The 18,804-nt window shown below is 45.5% G+C and overlaps 3 protein-coding genes across 3 annotated transcripts; 1 reads left to right on the top strand and 2 right to left on the bottom strand.

Annotated features, from left to right (window-relative positions):
• Positions 1-2,415: 2,415 nt before the first annotated feature.
• Positions 2,416-9,837, bottom strand: elk1 (ETS transcription factor ELK1). Its single transcript, XM_083894985.1, has 12 exons — positions 9,342-9,837; positions 7,732-7,940; positions 6,727-6,900; positions 6,489-6,644; positions 6,246-6,401; positions 5,723-6,073; positions 5,150-5,578; positions 4,863-5,007; positions 4,513-4,709; positions 4,360-4,431; positions 4,152-4,253; positions 2,416-3,291 (listed from the first exon to the last, which is right to left on the bottom strand). The coding sequence occupies exons 1-12, from the start codon at positions 9,346-9,348 to the stop codon at positions 3,187-3,189; spliced, it is 2,103 nt and encodes a 700-aa protein (XP_083751111.1). The 5' UTR covers positions 9,349-9,837; the 3' UTR covers positions 2,416-3,186.
• Positions 9,838-11,213: 1,376 nt separating this feature from the next.
• uxt (ubiquitously-expressed, prefoldin-like chaperone) lies at positions 11,214-13,268 on the bottom strand. Its single transcript, XM_083895175.1, has 6 exons — positions 13,100-13,268; positions 12,823-12,904; positions 12,561-12,628; positions 12,260-12,367; positions 12,018-12,081; positions 11,214-11,814 (listed from the first exon to the last, which is right to left on the bottom strand). Exons 1-6 carry the CDS (start codon positions 13,189-13,191, stop codon positions 11,746-11,748), a joined length of 483 nt encoding a protein of 160 aa, XP_083751301.1. The 5' UTR covers positions 13,192-13,268; the 3' UTR covers positions 11,214-11,745.
• Positions 13,269-13,783: 515 nt separating this feature from the next.
• On the top strand, positions 13,784-16,181 carry cdk20 (cyclin dependent kinase 20; the record flags this gene model as incomplete). Its single annotated transcript, XM_083894889.1, has 8 exons — positions 13,784-14,216; positions 14,333-14,446; positions 14,514-14,702; positions 14,839-14,960; positions 15,139-15,201; positions 15,346-15,469; positions 15,722-15,877; positions 15,990-16,181. The coding sequence occupies exons 1-8, from the start codon at positions 14,142-14,144 to the stop codon at positions 16,179-16,181; spliced, it is 1,035 nt and encodes a 344-aa protein (XP_083751015.1). The 5' UTR covers positions 13,784-14,141.
• Positions 16,182-18,804: the final 2,623 nt, after the last annotated feature.

The following is an 18,804-nucleotide window of genomic DNA, read 5'->3' on the forward strand; positions in this document are numbered from 1 at the left end:
GGGGGGGGGCACATGACGTAATGCTCCAGATTCTCCTGCTGACTTTTCTTCTTCTGTGTTTTTTAACTCTCATCATCTGTTCATCTTCATCAGTGACGTCACAGTGATGGTCAGTCTTCATGAGTCACAGTTACTGTATGAGCGATATGATGATGATGATGACCTTGTTAAAGTAAACACTGCATTTTTGAATTTTAATTCTCTCTGAAAACAACATTTTTATTTTATTTGGAGGTAAATTATTTCGTGTATTATTATTATTATTATTATAATATAATACTATTCGTATTATTCTTATTTATTATAATAATAATATTTTTCTTATTATGTTTTATTGAGAGTTAATTTGTGTGTTTATGGTTCAGTTTTCTCATGAACAACAACAGTCTCTTGTTGCTAACAAACATGTTTACATGAGACACAGTGACGTCACTACACTGAATGTCCACCGGGGGGCGACTCCTCCGAAGAGTTCCAGCTCGTCTTCACAAGAACATGACGTCACTTTGTACATGATCTTTACATTTAGAGGAAAATCAAGTGGGACATATGAGTGGACACAAAAATCCACAGATGGAGCAGAAGATTCAGAACAAAATAATTTTTATTATCGTACTTACTGTGTTTGTAAAAAACAGGAACATTTACATCAAAGTCCAGAAAAATAGTTACGTTTGACATTTTCCAGTAAACAACACGTGGACACGTGGAGCTGCGTCTCAGAAAAATAACAGCAGGCCCCACCCCTTTACACAATAAACTCCTCAACCAATCACTGGTGAGGAGGGGCGGAGCCACGCAGGATCTGACAGCAACGACGCGCCACAGAAAAAAAAGCCCAACACGACGAACACGTCAGTGTAGAATAAAGATTGATGTTCACGTTATTATTCAAATATGTACAGTCACATCCTGTGTGATGTCATCCTGCTGCAAAGCATCATGGGACACTCGCTCAGTATGACCAGACAAAAGGTCAAAAAGGTCAACGACAAGTCCCACAATGAACTGCTGCGATTATCGTCCAATGAGAGCCCCAGCAGCTGATGACACGCCCCCCTCACACTCATGCTCAGACAGCAAGTGTGTGGGAGGAGCCAGGAATAGAGCACCGTTTCCACGGTAACAGTCACTGCGACAAGTGAACGGATAAAAAGAATCGGACAAACCGATCATAAGATATCGATCGCTCATCAATACGTCACGTGACCCAGAATTACCCAGAATTCACGGCTGCAGCTGATCCGTATAAAAACATGGGCAGAGTTGTGCTGGTGAGAGAAACCGTTCATGGCTTATTGATCATCATCATGCAGCGTCTGTTTCCATGGCGACGATGTCAAAACTTTATCGACAAAATAGAAGAAACGTTTCTCTGATATAAAAATAGATTCATGCTGTCAAACAGTCAAAGGTCAGGACAGGAAGTGACGCTCAACACTGACCGCAGGTTCACACACACCTGTGACATCGTCATCATCGTTGTCATGACAACCTTTAGATTTACTCACTCTACATCAGTCACAGTCAGCTGATTCATGAGCTTCACTCACGTCATGACACTCAACACCTGTGCGTGTGTGCGTTACTGTGTGTGTGTGTGCATTACAGACTGGTGGTCACACACACAGAAGCATAGATAAACATGTAAACAGCGCCACCACGAGGAGTATCAGCAACAATAACAGCAACAGTCAGGTAAGGTTACCGTGGCAACAACAGAGCTAGCAGTTAGCATCACAAACAACAACAGTCGTAAAGAAGTCGTGATTATCACTTTTCATTTTGGATTTTTTTTTTTTTTTTCAAAAAATAAAACGTTACGTTTTGCAGCTGATTTTTCTTCCTGCAGTTTCCAACGTAGCCACACATTTACACGTGACCCACAATGCATCTGTGCACAATGCAGAGAGCCTGGCAACTCCCTGTAAAAGTCAATGTACTAAAAAGTGCTTTGTGTCATGCAGAGGGGGCGCTAAAGAGTTCTAAGAGACGAGCACAAAGAGACAACTCGCAGTGTGGAGCTCTAAGAGGTTAGCTCTAAGACGAGCGCTAAGAGACGAGCTCGCAGTGACGAGCATTAAGAGACGAGCGCTAAGTGATGAGCTCTAAGACGAGCTCTAAGACGAGCTCTAAGAGAAGAGCGCGAGCTCTAAGAGACGAGCACATCCTCGCTGCAATAGACTGACCAAAGCTAAAGAGAGGCTAATGCTAACTATTTACATCTTCTACAAATACAGCCACAATGTATTTTTTTATTTGACATATTATTGATTATAGATCAGAACTAAAATATATAGTAAACACTTGTTTTCTAACTGGGATGTAAGGTCATGACCTTTGAAGTTAACCCCCCCCCCCGGACATATTTCATCCAGCTAATATCACAACTGCTAACTGGCTAATGTAGCAGCTAAATATTCATCAGCAACGTAAACGTACAATGTTTCTACATTTGTATCAACAACAAATCATGTGTGACTTCGTCAGCGCCCCCCCGCACAGCCAGCACGTCATTACACCTTTGTTTGTGACATCGTCACAGCAGGTCAACGACAAAACGTTCAGGAAAAATGGACCAATCAGAGCTGCCCGAGGAAAACGACCGTTCGTCGTCATCAGAAAAACATTCACTCACCAGGAGTCACATGACCACGCGTCAGAAAACAAACATCCAAACACTTTAAAGAGAAAGAACTGATTATCTTCATCGTCGTCTCTGCTCTGTGATTGGTCCGTTCAAAGTCATGCTGAGGACATCAGTCCAATAACAGGACATGCATACACGTGAGAGGGCGTGGCCAGAAAAGCACGTTTGTGAAGGAAACCAGCAGAGACGACGTCGGGGTGTGAGAATCAAACACACCCACTTTAACATGGACCGCCCTTCTGAAAACATGAAAAACAAACACTGGAATTCAAAATTCATCTCTAAAAAAATCGTCCCTCTAACGTCATCGTCGACAGTCCGCAGAACAGAAGAAGAAGGAGAAGAATCCCTCGTTCATGTGACGAGCAGCGGTCACCGCAGCGTCACGCTGAACTTCCTGTCTGACCGCCACACTTCCTGTTCCCGGAGTGTGTCGGTGTCTGTCCAGGTGCAGTTTCCCTCCGAGCCTCCAGGGGGAGACGGTCAGGTGAGTCCTGACCTGAGAGAAGATCGAGGAGGAGCGAGGAGGAGCGAGCTCAGGGTTTGTGAGGACCAGGAGAGAGGACAACGGGAGTGGACAGACCGTCCACGCTCAGAGCCGGAATGTGGATCTGATTATTACTGCTGCCGTTAGACGGAAACTAGAGAGACAAGAGAGACAGGGAGGGACAGAGAGACAAGAGAGACAGGGAGGGACAGAGAGACAAGAGAGACAGAGGGACAAGAGGGACAGAGGGACAAGAGAGACAAGAGATACAGAGGGACAAGAGAGACAGGGAGGGACACAGGTAAAGAGAGACAAGAGAGACAGAGGGACAAGAGAGACAAGAGAGACAGGGAGGGGAAAACAGTAAAGAGACAAGAGAGACAGAGGGACAAGAGAGACAGAGGGACAGGAGAGACAAGAGAGACAGAGGGACAAGAGAGGCAAGAGAGACAGGGAGGGACACAGGTAAAGAGAGACAAGAGAGACCAGAGAGACAAGAGAGACAGGGAGGGACACAGGTAAAGAGAGACAAGAGAGACAGGGAGGGACAGAGAGACAAGAGAGACAGGGAGGGACACAGGTAAAGAGAGACAAGAATGACAGGGAGGGACAGAGAGACAAGAGAGACAGGGAGGGACAGAGAGACAAGAGAGACAGAAGGACAAAAGAGACAAGAGAGACAGGGAGGGACACACGTAAAGAGAGACAAGAGAGACAGGGAGGGACACAGGTAAAGAGAGACAAGAGAGACAGGGAGGGACAAGCGAGACAGATGGACAGAGGGACGAGAGAGAGAGAGAGAAGGACAAGAGGGAGAGAAAATGAGAGAAAGATAATGTATGATCTTATCAAGCATTGCAATAAAAAACAACTTCATTGACTGTAGTTTCCATGACAACAATAATGGTGACCCGTGTGTGTGTGTGTGTGTGTGTGTGTGTGTGTGTGTGTGTGTGTGTGTGTGTGTGTGTGTGTGTGTGTGTGTGTGTGTGTGTGTGTGTGTGTGTGTGTTACCTGGAAAGAGAGTTTGGCTGGAGAGCGAGGAGCGATGGGACTGAGCGTACTCCAGAAGTGGATGGTGGAGGGAAGAGGACTGGGGGTTAACAGGACCGGAGTCTGGACACACACAGAGAGAGAGAGAGAAAGGTTAACAGAAACACACACACACACAGATGAAGCAGTGTGTGTGTGTGTGTGTGTGTGTGTGTGTGTGTGTGCGTACCAGTGCGTGTGACGTGATGACGCTCGGCGTCAGGGAGGCTGGAGCGAGCAGACTGTTCACGGCTGCGTTCACCTGCACAGGAAACACAACACAATCATGGGTGTGATGTCACAGGTCAGCTGACTCAGTGACGATGATGTCATTGGCCCCCACCTTATCCAGGGAGAGGCCGGGGGGGAGGGAGGGCGAGGAGGGCAGCTCCAGCCCTCGAGGTTTCTTTGGCTTTGGAGGGGCAACATCTGAGGTGGAGGTCACGGGAGGGGTCACTGTCCAGGAGGAGGAGGAGAGGGAGGAGCAGGAGGAGGAGGAGGGAGAAGAGGAGGAGGCGATCACCACAGTAACAGAGGGATCTGAGAAAGAGAGACATCAGCGATAGACATCTTCATAAGCCTTTTGGTAAGTGGCTAAAATCCATTTTTCTTGTCTTTATGCAGTGAGCTCATTAAAGTGTGTGATGTCATTCATGATGACTCTCTCACACACACACACACACACACACACACCTGTCAGTGTGTCCTTCCTCTCCACTCCCCCCTCCCCTGTGCCCTGCTGACCTCTGACCTCGGGCTGCAAGCAGGAAGGGGGCGGGGTTTCTACGATGGTGAGGGCGGGCTGTGAGTCGCTCGAGTCGCAGATCAACTGAGGGACCTGGAGGAGGAAAAACAGATGAGGTCACACTGTGATGTCATGCATATGTTAATGAGATGACATCACAATCAAACAGAAGAGGATGAGACTGAGGAGAAGCGTCGCACCTCAGTGGAATAAGAAGAAGAAGAGACGCTCTCACCTCGTCAGCCTGCTTCTCCTCCAGAGAAACCATCTCCAGCAGCACCTCCTCTGATGGCAGGTTCTCCTCCTTGATGACGATGGAGGGACGAACAAAGGGACGAACAGTGGGAGGCGGAGCCACAGAGGGAGGAGGAGCAGCAGAGGGAGGAGGAGCAGCAGTCACGGCCTCCTGCTGCTGCTGTGGGGGAGGAGGGTTAATGATGACAAAGACCTGTGGGGTCGGGTGAGGAGGGAAGTTAGCGTCTCCAACACAGTTGTCCTGCTGCGGCGCGTTCATGCCGACTGAGGCAGGTAGTGGAGGGGCGGGGCTTGCTGACCCGCCCAGAGGGAGGAGGGGGGTGAGGGAGGAGGGATCCCCGACAGTGGTGAGATAGATGTGAGGAGGGTCGTTCAGAGGAGGAGGAGGAGGAGCAGGAACAGGAGGATTCTGGGAAAGAAGGAAGTGGACGTGTCAAAAAAACAGGAAGTCTGACATCACCATATGAATTAATACATTAATAACTCGTTTCAAACTTTATTTGATGTTACACTAAAAACCTTTCTACGACACGTTCATATTCAACCCTCTCACCTCGTCCACCTGCTTCTCCTCCAGAGAAACCATCTTCAGCAGCTCCTCCTCTGACGGAAGGTTCTCCTCCTTGATGACGATGGAGGGACGAACAGTGGGAGGCGGAGCCACAGAGGGAGGAGGAGCCACAGAGGGAGGAGGAGCAGCAGTCATGGCCAGCTGCTGCTGATGCTGCTGTTGGTTGGGAGAGGGGTTGAAGATGACAAAGACGTGTGGGGGGTGAGTCGGGTGAGAAGCCGGCTCCTGTGGGGGGGTAAGTGTGTCCCCCTGCAGCGGGATGAGGGGGGTGAGGGAGGAGGGATCCCCGACACTGGTGAGATAGATCTGAGGAGGGTCACTCACAGGAGGATTCTGGGAAAAACAAACCATGAGACCGTGTCAACACACAGGAAGTCTGGTGCCAGCGGCGATAATGATGATGATGATGATGATGATGATGATGAGCAGAGCTGTCACATATTATTCAAACTTCAGATTCAACAGCAGAGGGCACTGTGAGAGTTCCGCTATAATAATTCCACACACTCATACTCGCCTGTGATTGGTTGCTGGCATTGGCTGAAATCTGAGGACTGAGCACCGGAGTTGGACACGGAGACGACTGAGTGACCATTACCTGGAGAGAAGAGTCTACAGCGCCACCTACTAATGAAGATTTAGACTCTGGCAGTACAGAGACCTGAGGAGGAAGAAGAGGAAGAGGAGGGTGAAGAAGATAAAAAAAAGTTTCAGATGGGTCGATGGCTGAGGTTTTTGCCTCTCTCACCTCTCGGAGTACGCGGTCGAGCTTGGGGGCGGGCTCCTGCTGCAGCTCTGTTCTGATTGGCCGGGGGCTGGGCGTGGCCTGCAGTGAGTGGATGGTGAAGGTGGAGTAGAGGCCGGACCTCATGTAGTCGTTTCTGGAACTCTTGGGTGACGAGCGCTGTCAATCAATAACAAACTGAATCAGTTTACGAGGACATCTGTGAGGTCACTTCCTGTTCAAACAGACAGTCACAGCCCACCTGAGGTAAGGTCTTTGACGGACAGGCTGAGGCCACGCCCCCAGGGCATTTTGATTGGTTGCAAGCGTCGACGGTGTCGCTCTTCGGAGCCTCCGTCTCTTCGGGCAGCGAAGGGTCAGGCTGACTGACAAACTTATAAACAAAGTTCTGACCGCTCACCTTCTTTATGATGTTCTGAGAGAAACAGAAACTACGACTTCAGTAATAGCATCAGTATTAGTAATGCTAGAAGTAGTAGTACCTTGTTGTAGTAGTGATAATACAAGTATGTGTATTAGCAGTAATAGTAGTACCTTGTTGTAGTAATATTAGCAGTAGTAGCATCTTGTTGTAATAGTAGTATTAGCAGTAGTTATATTAGCAGTAGCAGTAGTATTAGCAGTAGTACCTTGCCATAGTAGCAGTAGTACATTGTCATAGTAGTAGTATAAGCAGTAGTAATAGTATTAGCAGTAGTAGTACCTTGTCATAGTAGTAGTAGGAGAAGTATTAGTATTAGCAGTGGTAGTACCTTGTTGTAATAGTAGTATAAGCAGTAGTAATATTAGCAGTAGCAGTAGTACCTTGTCATAGTAGTAGTATTAGCAGTAGTAGTAGCTTGTCATAGTCATAGTAGTAGTATTAGCAGTAATAGTAGCTTGTCATAGTCACAGTAGCAGTATTAGCAGTAGTAGTACTACTATTAGCAGTAGCAGTTGTATTAGCAGTAAAACCTTGTCATAGTAGCAGTAGTATAAGCAGTAGTACCTTGTCATAGCAGTAGTATTATCAGTAGTAGTAGTAGTAATAGCAGTAGTAGTACCTTGTCATAGCTGCAGTAGCAGTAGTACCTTGTTATAGTAGTAGTATTAGCAGTAGTAGTAGCTTGTCATAGTCGCAGTAGTAGTATTAGCAGTCGCAGTCGTAGCATTAGCAGTATTAGCAGCTTATCATAGTCGCAGTAGTAGTATTAGCAGTAGTAGCAGCTTATCATAGTCGCAGTAATAGTATTAGCAGTAGTAGTACCTTGTCGTAGTAGTATCTCAGGGCTCGGCTCAGCTTGTTGTAGTTCATGTTGTGCTTGTTCTTGCGTAGTCCCCACAGTCGAGCCACTTCCTCAGCGTCCAACAGCTTAAACTCTCCGTCTTCACCTGTCCACGAGATCAGGTGACTCTGACGCTGGTCCTCCAGCAGGTGGAGCAAGAACTGCCACAGTGTGATGGACGGGTCCATGTCTGCACCAGGGAGACAGACATCAGGTCAATAATGGTGGACAGACAACGATGACATCACAGCGATGTGTATATGAATGACTGACCCGTTACACTGTTAACGGACCAACATTCACTTCTGCTGTAAAAATGTGTGTGTGTGTGTGTGTGAGAGAGAGAGCAGTGACAGCCGCTCCTCCTGCAGGAGGTCACACAGACACACACACACAGCAGCCAGTTGGCGTCAGGTCCTTGTTCACAGCATCATCATCATCATCACCTCTCATACTCCTGACTCTGTGATCATCACACTCACACATATCACAGTGCGTCAGTGTTGCCATGACAACGTGCGACTATTGCATCACTCACTCAGAGCGGTCTCCATGACAACGGTCAACATCACATCTGTAATAGAATAACAACACAGTGACAGAGCAGCGGTCGCTCACACATTCAGTCAATCAATGAGACGTTATCGCTTCATCAGTCTGCTTTCATAGAACTTTTAGAAGTCATTCCAAATCAAATTCAAACCAACTAATAAAATAAAATTAAAAAATACTTCCTTCAATCAACAACATCAACAACTTAATTCAAGTTAACTTATCATCAAACAGACCGACTCTACCACTGTCCTCAAACAGAGCTGTAGGTAACCATAACCCTCATTATCTATTCATCTATCAATTCTCCATTCATTGATTAATCGTTTGGTTCATAAAATCTTCAATGATTTATCCTTTCAGACCTAATTAGGGTGTGTTTGTGTGTGTGCGTGTGTAACAACAACCATTTCTACTGTTCACACACATGTTCCACCATAATAACACACAATTGTTGTCGATATTTTGCGCATTATTCTGACAGAATCTGATTTGTGATAGAAAGAGTGATCTGTATGAAGTGATGGAGCAGCAGGACCAGGCTGCATCATCATCATCGTCATGACATGACCTGCTCCCTATACAAGCTATGTCCAACATGTGGGAGGAATGACATGGAAGATAAACGGAGATAATAGAAGAGCTGAACTGCAGCTTTTCACATTTAATAACTGCGCTGTTTCGATGTTTAAAATAATGATGAAAACGTGTTCCCATCATTTCTCTGACACACTGTGTTGTGTCGTCGTCTGTCGCACCAGTACCAAACTAAACTGTACTGTACTGAACCATGATGGAAACACAGCATTAGTCACATACACAGTACAGTTTTTGTCATTCACACATTCATAAGGTGCATCTACGGGCAGTGTAATCACACACATTTCATACAGACACACACACAAGTTCATGCACACACTTTTTACTTTTTCACACACGCTGCTGCAGCTGAGGAAGAAGACCACAAACTACCTGTTTACCACACACACACACACACACACACGTTGTTCGTAAACGTAAACACAGCATCATGTCTCACCATTCATGTCTGCTTGTGTTGATCGTCTCTTCCTGTAGTTTAATTACGTCACACTCACAGCTCCTCCATGATCTCTGTTCTTCTTCTTCTTCTTCTTCTTCTGTGGTCCGTGTCCTGTTGTTGTTGTTGATGTTGTTGTTGGTGTTGTTGTTGTGTAGCAAACAGAGCTCTCTGAATCAGTCTGACCACAAACAAACCAGCAGTTCGTTTTCCGGCTGTCGTAAAGTCACGGCCCGTAGCTGCAGACGTTGTAACACCGGGACAAACCAAAGTTAGTTCCGCCGCTCCTCCGCGTGAGACCGTTACCCGGGAAGTGACCGACTCTCCGGTGTTACACTGAGACAAAGTCTCTGTCACTGTCGTAAAACAATAGTCTGAATGAGAGAATAAAAAACCTGGCGTTTTCACAGCGCAGAGCGATGCTAACTAGCATGCTAACTAACAAACTGACATAACCGTGTAACTACCAGGGTCCACATTCATACGAAATTTAACCAACTACGATAACCAACATGTTAGAAGCACTTTGATATATATATAATAACGGGAAACGCAGTGCGATAACCTGCTTCTTTAACACAACATGACAGACAGGGTAACTAGCGACGCCAACTAGCGATGCTAACGCCTCCAGGATCGGGTCTCGCGCAGCCTCAAACAGCAAACCGACGCCAACTTTATCCAACTTTCTGGGTGTTAGCTCAGCGTGCTAACCAGCTAGCCTGGCCCCCTTCCGCCTCGTCCACTGTGCTGCGTCAGCCCCCGGACAGTGTAGCTGCTGCAACGGCGGCGGCGGAGCCGAGCCTCGGCCCTCCGACACCGGGTAAACGTAGTGAGTGGAACCCGCCGATGGTTGTGTAGTCTCGGGGAGCGGCGAGCAGCGTCCGCCCGCGGAGACCAACTTCATCCCTCAGGTGTTTTCCCAACTCCTTCCTGTTGTGAGCGACGCCCCCGCCCCCTGGATGTATGATAAGAACTGGAGAGAGCACCGCCCCCTCTGCCTTGAAGACAATGTTGTCATGGTGGCCACTCGTGGTACTGCAACAAAAAATACTCATGCGGCACAAAAACAATATAAACAACATTAAGGTGCAATGGCCACAATAGGCTATTTTTGCAGAAATATAAGTAACAGTACCAATAATATTCAGGTACAGCTGCTACAGTTGGCTCTTAGTGCAAAATATTCTGGTAAATATATAGACTGCCTACAATTACAGCTGTACTAGTATTTGCCAAAAAGGGACACAAAGTATCATGAAGTGTTACAAAGTGCCAGAAATAGGCAAAGCTATGGTTTTATTGGCTTTTCAATAATACATTCAATATTTATGGATTAATGGGCCGTGGGCCGGTCCAAATTGCTTGAAGGTCCTGATCTGGCCCCCAGGCCTTAAGATGAAAAGCCTTGGTCTATATTTTGAATTCATAGAGTTTCATATTTGGAAGTCACGAGTCACGTTGTTCCTTTGTCAATGTTCCTGGACTGTTTGAAATAAAGTCAAAAAAAGGAGGAGAAAAAAACGGCCACATCTAGTCTTGAGAGACGAAGGAAATACACAAACTCGGGAGAGAAAGAATAAGGTTAATGACTTCTAATCAAGTCATTTTCATACCCTGAATATCATATTAACATATGTTAAAGTACTTTTGATATTTAAGTGCAGTACATGTCATAACCTTTAAGACTTTTACTTCAGTAATATTATTTAAAAAAGTCATTTTCTGGTCATATGCTTGTACTTTCACTCCTTTGAGGTACTTTATACTCAGACTGTCAGGGTTTATTTTGCAATTTGTGGCGCAATGCTGCCACCTGCTTGACATGCAAACCTGTAAAGAAGGCAAACATGATGGATGGATAGATTGATTTATTGTGGACGTGAATAACAATTAAAAAGAGATATTTATATATTTAATTGAATTTTTACGATATAATTATTCATATAATACCGTGCATTGTTTTACCAGGGCATGAGGCTTTGTGACTTTCTGAGTTATTAAGACAAACAAACATGGTGGAAAACATGAATAAAATAAAGTAAAACAATGAAATTATAATTTTTATTGAGATCAATTATCTGTTATTTAAAGAGATGACTTTATGCATGTGTGCGTGTATCACCATCAACCAGTTCCTGCTACCGTTTAGCATCCAGTTTCCATGGCAACAGACTCCAGGCGTTTCATCACTGACTATACTTCTGCTGAACTCGAGTCAGCGTTGTCATTTCTTCTACTCATCACATGTGATGAACATGTGTGTTTAATCCTGACGTTTGTGCGCTGCCGGGAGTGAAACCTCCTCATGTCCTTGTGTCATGTCCGTTGCAGCGCCACCAACAGGCCGTTCTGGTAGAACCTCTGTGTGTACAGAGGTCAGCAGGAGAATCTGAAGTGATCATCACATCGAGAGAACTTCTCCACTGCTGCTGCCGGAGTCGTCGCTCAGTCCCTGCAGCTCCCGCAGACCCTGAGGACAAGAGGACCAATCAGAAAAAGGCTTGTCTTCTAACTCCGCCTCCTCCCTCTGACTCGTGTCTAAAACATGTGGTTCATTAACTGATCATTTGTGATATCAATATTGAGAAATGATGAGTGGAGGCTCACACTGAAGCAACATTAAATATAAATGAAATTAAATATAAGAAAATAAATTGAACAGGACAAACTGACCTCCAGCACCATGCGGATGTTGGCTTTTATTTTGGCGGAGTCTTTGGTGAGCTGCTCTGTGAAGCTGCAACACACAATGCTTACATGTTTAGCATCTGTTGTTCATTACAGTGGACACACCTAGCATCGAGCTAACAAAAACTGTTCACGTTTACATTGAGATCATATATATGTGCCGATTAAAATGGAACAAAATGCATTTGAAATTTAAGGAAAGAAAAAGGTGACGGTGAAGCACTGACGCCGTGAGCTGGTTTGTCTTCTTGTCGATGAACCGAAGAGCTTCGTCGTGAGTCATCTCCACAAAGAAGCCGTAACCGACTGCCACAAAGATCCTGGACGTGTCCTCCCTGAGACAACGAGAGACAAAGTCGTCCTTTTTCAAATCTGATAAATCTGACTAAAACGTCAACATACTCTGATACAACAGATCAACAATCTCTGGGATGAAAGTGGATTTATACACATGTGTGTTCAGTTCTGTGGTTTGAGACTGATCAGCTGTCAATCACAGTGATTGATCTGAGGTCATCAGTAACTTACACTTCAGCCTGGACGAAGAAGTTACAGCCCAGATCCACGTCTGTCTTCAGCCGCTGAGAGTCTGCCCCCTGCAGGAAACACACACACACACACACACACACACACACACACACACACACACACACACACACACACACACACACACACACACACACACACACACACACACACACACACACAATCGGTTTTCTGATTATGTAATTTATTAGAGTCAATGTGTGTGTGTGTGTGTGTGTGTGTGTGTGTGTGTGTGTGTGTGTACCTGAAGACTGTAGATGGTGTTCTTTAGCTGCAGATACTCCGAGATCTTCCCATAAACTTCATCCCTTTGCTCTAATACATTCCTGCAAACACACACCATCACAAGCATTTTACATCAGTGTGTATACGTTATTTTAAACGTACATTATCGTAAGATAACGTACACACATTATCTTACGCAATATATATGATGAGGATTTATATCATGGGATGTGACAAAGATAATGTGCTTGGATCTTGAAGTACATTCAAACGTTAAACAGTATCAAGTTTCTTACTGTAAATCTTTCTTCAGAACCAAACTGATGAAGTTTTCATACTGCGCCACCTTCTCGTCCACGCTAGCATTAGCATTTGCGGGCACAGACATGTTTTTAATCTTCCGGCGGCTGTAAACACGCACACTTTCTCTGTTACACACGGTCCCACGAACTATCCAAAACTGAGGTCAACACACAAACAAACACACTTCCGCCTGTGACCCCGGAAAAAAAAAAAAACATAACCGCGGAACTACTTCCGGGTCGCACATTAAACGCAGCACGCGCCTGCTAGAGCATCCTTTAAATAATATAATTCATAAGTTGATTAAAACATAATGCCATGTGACATCCCATTGACCTCTCATTGACCTACAAAAACTTCACTCTTGCAATTCAGGAGCTGCGTCACTTCTCGTTACGTCACTGTAAACAAAGATGGCGGACCGGTTGTCGCTAAGGTTAGCTCGTTTAGCGCAGACCGTTTGTTTAAAAGTGTCTCGTGCGGGAACGTGTCAGCGTTTCATCATCGTTGTTGTTTGTTAAAACATCACTTTGTGTTTCTTTACTCAGCTTCTGACAAACGTGACGCGTCACCGGCTTGTAGAATGTGAGGTTTTATCTCAGTTCGCTGTTAGCTAGTCCAGCCGGTTACCAAGGTAACGTTGGCTAACGGTTCACTTGTTCCGCCCGTTGTTTTTTCTGGCAAAAGTTTGCGCAAGTTTGAGAATATTCGTTTTTTTTGTGATTACCCGACTTGTAGAGAGCACTTTGCTCACATTATATTTCGAAGAGACGTCAAAATAAAGTAATGTTTACATAAAACTGAGAGTGAATCCGCCTTAAATTGGTAAATGGATGAATTGACTTCCATGAAAATGTGCAAACTACAACTCTAACAGACGTTTGTCTCCGGTCCAGACTGTGATGAGCTCACAGTGACGTCACGATGACACAGTAAAAGGCCCAGAACAGCTTTCAGATCAGTGACATAGAACTGGACCTCAACGTTTGAGCTCTGGAGTCCTGTTTCCTGTCAGACCTGGACCCAGTGTGGGACATGGAGCAGTACAGTATCCTGGGTCGGATCGGAGAAGGGGCCCACGGCATCGTCTTCAAGGCCAAACACATCGAGGTAGTCCTGCACCGATCAACTGATCAATAATCATCCCACACCCATGACTGGAGCTGAGGTTCTGCTCTTTCACTAATAACTGATCAGGTGTATTGATAGTGGGTGTGGTCTGTCAGACAGGAGAGACGGTGGCTCTGAAGAAAGTGGCTCTGAGGCGTCTGGAGGACGGCATCCCCAACCAGGCACTGAGGGAGATCAAGGCTCTGCAGGAGATAGAGGACAACCAGCATGTGAGTGCCTGAGGTCAAAGGTCAGAGATCAGCATCACACTCACTCACTCCTGCTCCTTGTGGTCAGGTGGTGAAGCTGAAGGACGTCTTTCCTCACGGTACAGGCTTTGTACTGGTCTTTGACTTCATGCTCTCGGACCTCTCTGAGGTCATCAGGAACGCTCAGCGACCTCTGACCCCGGCTCAGGTCAAAGGTTACATGATGATGATGCTGAAGGGAGTGGCCTTCTTGCATCACAACAACATCATGCACCGGGTAAAAAAGCAGCTTACTGTTTCCTGTAGCACCTTCACAATTAAAGCCCTGACTTCCTCTGTGCGTGCGTGTGTTAACTATGTGTGTGTGTGTGTGTGCGTGCGTGTGTTAACTGTGTGTGTGTGTGTGTGCGCAGGACCTGAAACCAGCAAACCTGCTCATCAGCTCCTCAGGTCACCTGAAGATCGCAGACTTTGGTTTAGCTCGGCTGTTCAGTGAGCAGGGAGAGAGACTGTACAGCCACCAGGTGGCCACCAGGTATCACACGACACATATAATGGCAGCAGTGGTTGTTGTTTTTGTTTAAGTTACAAACTGAACCTTTAATCCAGAATTTTCAGACAAATTTTACGACGAAAACAAAAATATTGCTGGTTCAACTTTTCAACTGTGTGTGTGTGTGTGTGTGTGTGCGCGTGTGTGTGCGCGTGTGTAGGTGGTACAGAGCACCTGAGCTTCTTTACGGAGCCAGAAAATACGACGAGGGCGTGGACCTGTGGTGAGAAAACTACCTATGTTAACACTGATGATGGTAGATTGTCAGTCATCTATTGTTATTTACAGTAGTTTCACATCATAACTGTGTGTGTGTGTGTGTGTGTGTATGTGTGTGTGTGTGTGTGTGTGTGTGTGTGTGTCTCAGGGCGGTGGGTTGTATCTTTGCTGAGCTCCTGAACTCGTCTCCTCTCTTTCCCGGAGAAAACGACATCGAGCAGCTGTGCTGCGTCCTCAGAGTTCTGGGCACACCCACACAGGAGAGCTGGCCAGTAAGACTCCGCCCCCACACCTCCTACACCTGACCTCCTGACCCTGACACACATACATGCTGGTGGAGAGGTTAAAATGGGTGGGGCTACAGTTTGAGGTTATGTGTACAAGTACATAGAGATAACCCTGCCCACAGAGGCAAAGGCCATCATTCAGTCCATTACAGATCAAACGACCATTCACACTCCCCTCAGCTGTTCAGTGCACTCTCTTCATCACCACGGTAACCCCCCCCCCCTCTGTGTCCACAGGAAATGGTCGATTTACCCGACTACAATAAAATCACCTTTAAAGAGAATCCTGCAATCCCATTGGAGGAGATTGTGCCGGACACACCCCCTCAGGCCATTGACCTGCTCTACAACTTCCTGGTTTATCCTTCAAAACAGCGATGCTCCGCCTCCCAGGTATGAAACAGAAAGTTCTCTGAGTGACGACGGAGGAAAATGGCTGCCGTGTAAAAGTGGTGAAACAAAAGTTTCTGATTATTGATCCTCCTCCTCTCCTCCTCCTCCTCAGGCTCTCCTCCACCCGTACTTCTTCTCCTCTCCTCTTCCTGCTCACCACTCAGAGTTGCCCATCCCTCAGAGGGGGGGGCGGCCCCCTCGGCAGCGCCTACAGGCCCCGCCCACTGACTTCTCCGTGGACCTGCCCCTGCAGAACAGCGTGGTGGACCCTGTGCTGCTGCAAGGACACGCCTCCTGCCTCTGACCAATCGTGTCTGCTGTTGTAAATATTGAAAATCTGTGTCGAGAGAAATATGACTGTATTTAAACATCACTGTTGCTGTGTATGAGTCACATGACCTACGTTTGTTGTTGTGACATAAACAACACAAATAAAAACAACCAGGATTGTGGGTAATTCTGCCACCTCTAAAAGTTTCTTCTTCAAGAAATTTTCAACACATTTGGCCCCTCCCACTAGGTATGCTCCTCCCACCACCACTTTTTCCTCCAGGCTCCTCCCACTCTGCTCAGATCAGCAGTCAGACTCCAGTGTGTGTGAGCAGCTCATCCTGTGAGTATCTTCATCTTCTTCATCCTCATCTGTCACATAGATCCTGTGTGGTGAGAGAGCACTCACTCTGTCTGACACATCAAACCTTTGTTTAATAATATGACAATGAACAGTGTTTTCAAGTATTTGAACCTTTAATCACTGCTCTAAACTTCTGAACTTATACAAGTGATAATGACGAGTGCTCTGTGAGTTCCTCCTGCGTGCGTGTGTGTGTGTGCATTGTGAGCAGTAAATATTAGGTTATATTTATCACAGTAGTAGTTCTGTCTGTATTACTTATTTTCATTTTGCATCGTAAATATATCTTTTTTTTACTGTAAATATTGAAAATGAAAGGTTTATATTTTGTAATGGCCTGATGGAATTGCGATGTCCTGATGGAATATGGAGATTCATCACTTTACGTTGAAAGTAGCTAGCGTAGCATTAGCCCTGAAAGAGTAAACACAAACGATCGCCAAATCAATTCGTTCTTATATAATAACGAAGAACATAATTTTATTTTATTTTGCAGGTTAGCCCCGCCCCTTCAAACACCTTCATTCATCAGTCATGTCCCATGATGCCATTCACCAGGTCCTCAGTCCCAGCCTCTGGTTGGACGACTCCAGCTGTCAATCACTGAGCTCAGCTTATGTTTCACCTCCCTCCTCATCAGTACATGATTCTTCCTCCCTGGCCACGCCCCCCAACTCAAAACCTGTATGGAACGGGTACTATGACAACCTGGGCCCCTCCCTCTCTGGTGGTTGGTTGTCACCTGTCCATCAAACATGGCGACAGGACTTTGGTCCAGGTGAGACATCGTCACATGAGTCACTGTCATGTGACCCAGTGACTCCGCCTCTTATCAAAGTATTTGTCTGTGTGTATGTGTGTGTTTCTTCAGAGAAGCGTGTGTGTGAGAGCTGTGGGACAGACAGCGCCCCCCTGTGGAGGAGAGACAGCGCTGGTCATCACACATGTCACGACTGCAGCTTTAAGACACAAGAAATGAACAGAGGAGTGTTAACATCAAAGAGAACAAGAGTATGACACACACACACACTCTAGTTTCAACCTTTGTGCTAAACTATGTTTACATTTTTAGTGTATGTTAAGCTAGGCTAACATTCTTACCCTGTTTTTAGTGTCTGTGTTAAGCTAGGCTAACACTCTTACCCTGTTTTTAGTGTCTGTGTTTAGATAGGCTAACATGTTACCCTGTTTTTAGTGTCTCTGTTAAGCTAGGCTAACATTCTTACCCTGTTTTTAGTGTCTGTTTTAAGCTAGGCTAACATTTTAACCACTGTGCGAAATACAGGGGGTCTGGGGGGGTTAGACCCCCCTGATTAACATTCAATACCCCCTGAAAGCCTCAAATGCAAAATTTTAGGGGGGTCTAAACATGTTACAGTGTAATTGTACGTTTTTTTCCTAAAGATTTTTGTAATTTCAGTCATATATTATATGATCTACATACATAATACAGTTTGCATGCTTCCTTATCCTTTTTAACCAGACAAGCTGTGGAAAAAGCCCACATCTGACAGGGAAGATAGCCAATACTGCAGCGTGGCACCTGGGGTGGTGAAACAGTATTGTGCAACAAATGGATCATGTCTTGATTTTCAAATATTCATTAAAATGATTCTTTAAGAGATATGCTAACATTTTCCACGGATCCCTGTTCAGGGCAATACAGACTATTATGATGGTAAATTTCAAATCATTCCAAAATACTTTTTGTTTTTGAGAAGAAAGTCAGCTCACTGTCAAAGTGGATCAGGGCAAATGGATCATTTCCTAAATTTTCAAAAATTCATTAAAATGATTCCTTAAGAGGACGGTGCGAAATACAGAGGGGTCTGTGTTTATTAGTATTGTGCAACAAATGGGAGATGGGGACCCCCCCGATTGTTAATGGGTATTTCGCACACTGATCTTAACCCTGTTTTTAGTGTCTGTGTTAAGCGAGGCTAACATTCTTACCCTGTTTTTAGTGTCTGTTTTAAGCTAGGCTAACATTCTTACCCTGTTTTTAGTGTCTGTTTTAAGCTAGGCTAACATTCTTACCCTGTTTTTAGTGTCTGTGTTAAGCTAGGCTAACATTCTTACCCTGTTTTTAATGTCTGTTTTAAGCTAGGCTAACATTCTTACCCTGTTTTTAGTGTCTGTGTTAAGCTAGGTGGCTGACAGTTAACCCTGGTTACAAACTGACTCAGATTTCAATGAATCTGTTTTGGTTTTTTTTGTTTGTTTTTAAAAAGAAAAAATTGTTTCTTTCAGACGGTGACTCTGCGTAAAGGAACTCGGTGTGTGAACTGTGACA

The sequence above is a fragment of the Microchirus variegatus genome, assembly GCF_963457635.1.
Source record: "Microchirus variegatus genome assembly, chromosome: 9".
Classification (NCBI taxonomy): Eukaryota; Metazoa; Chordata; class Actinopteri; order Pleuronectiformes; family Soleidae; genus Microchirus; species Microchirus variegatus.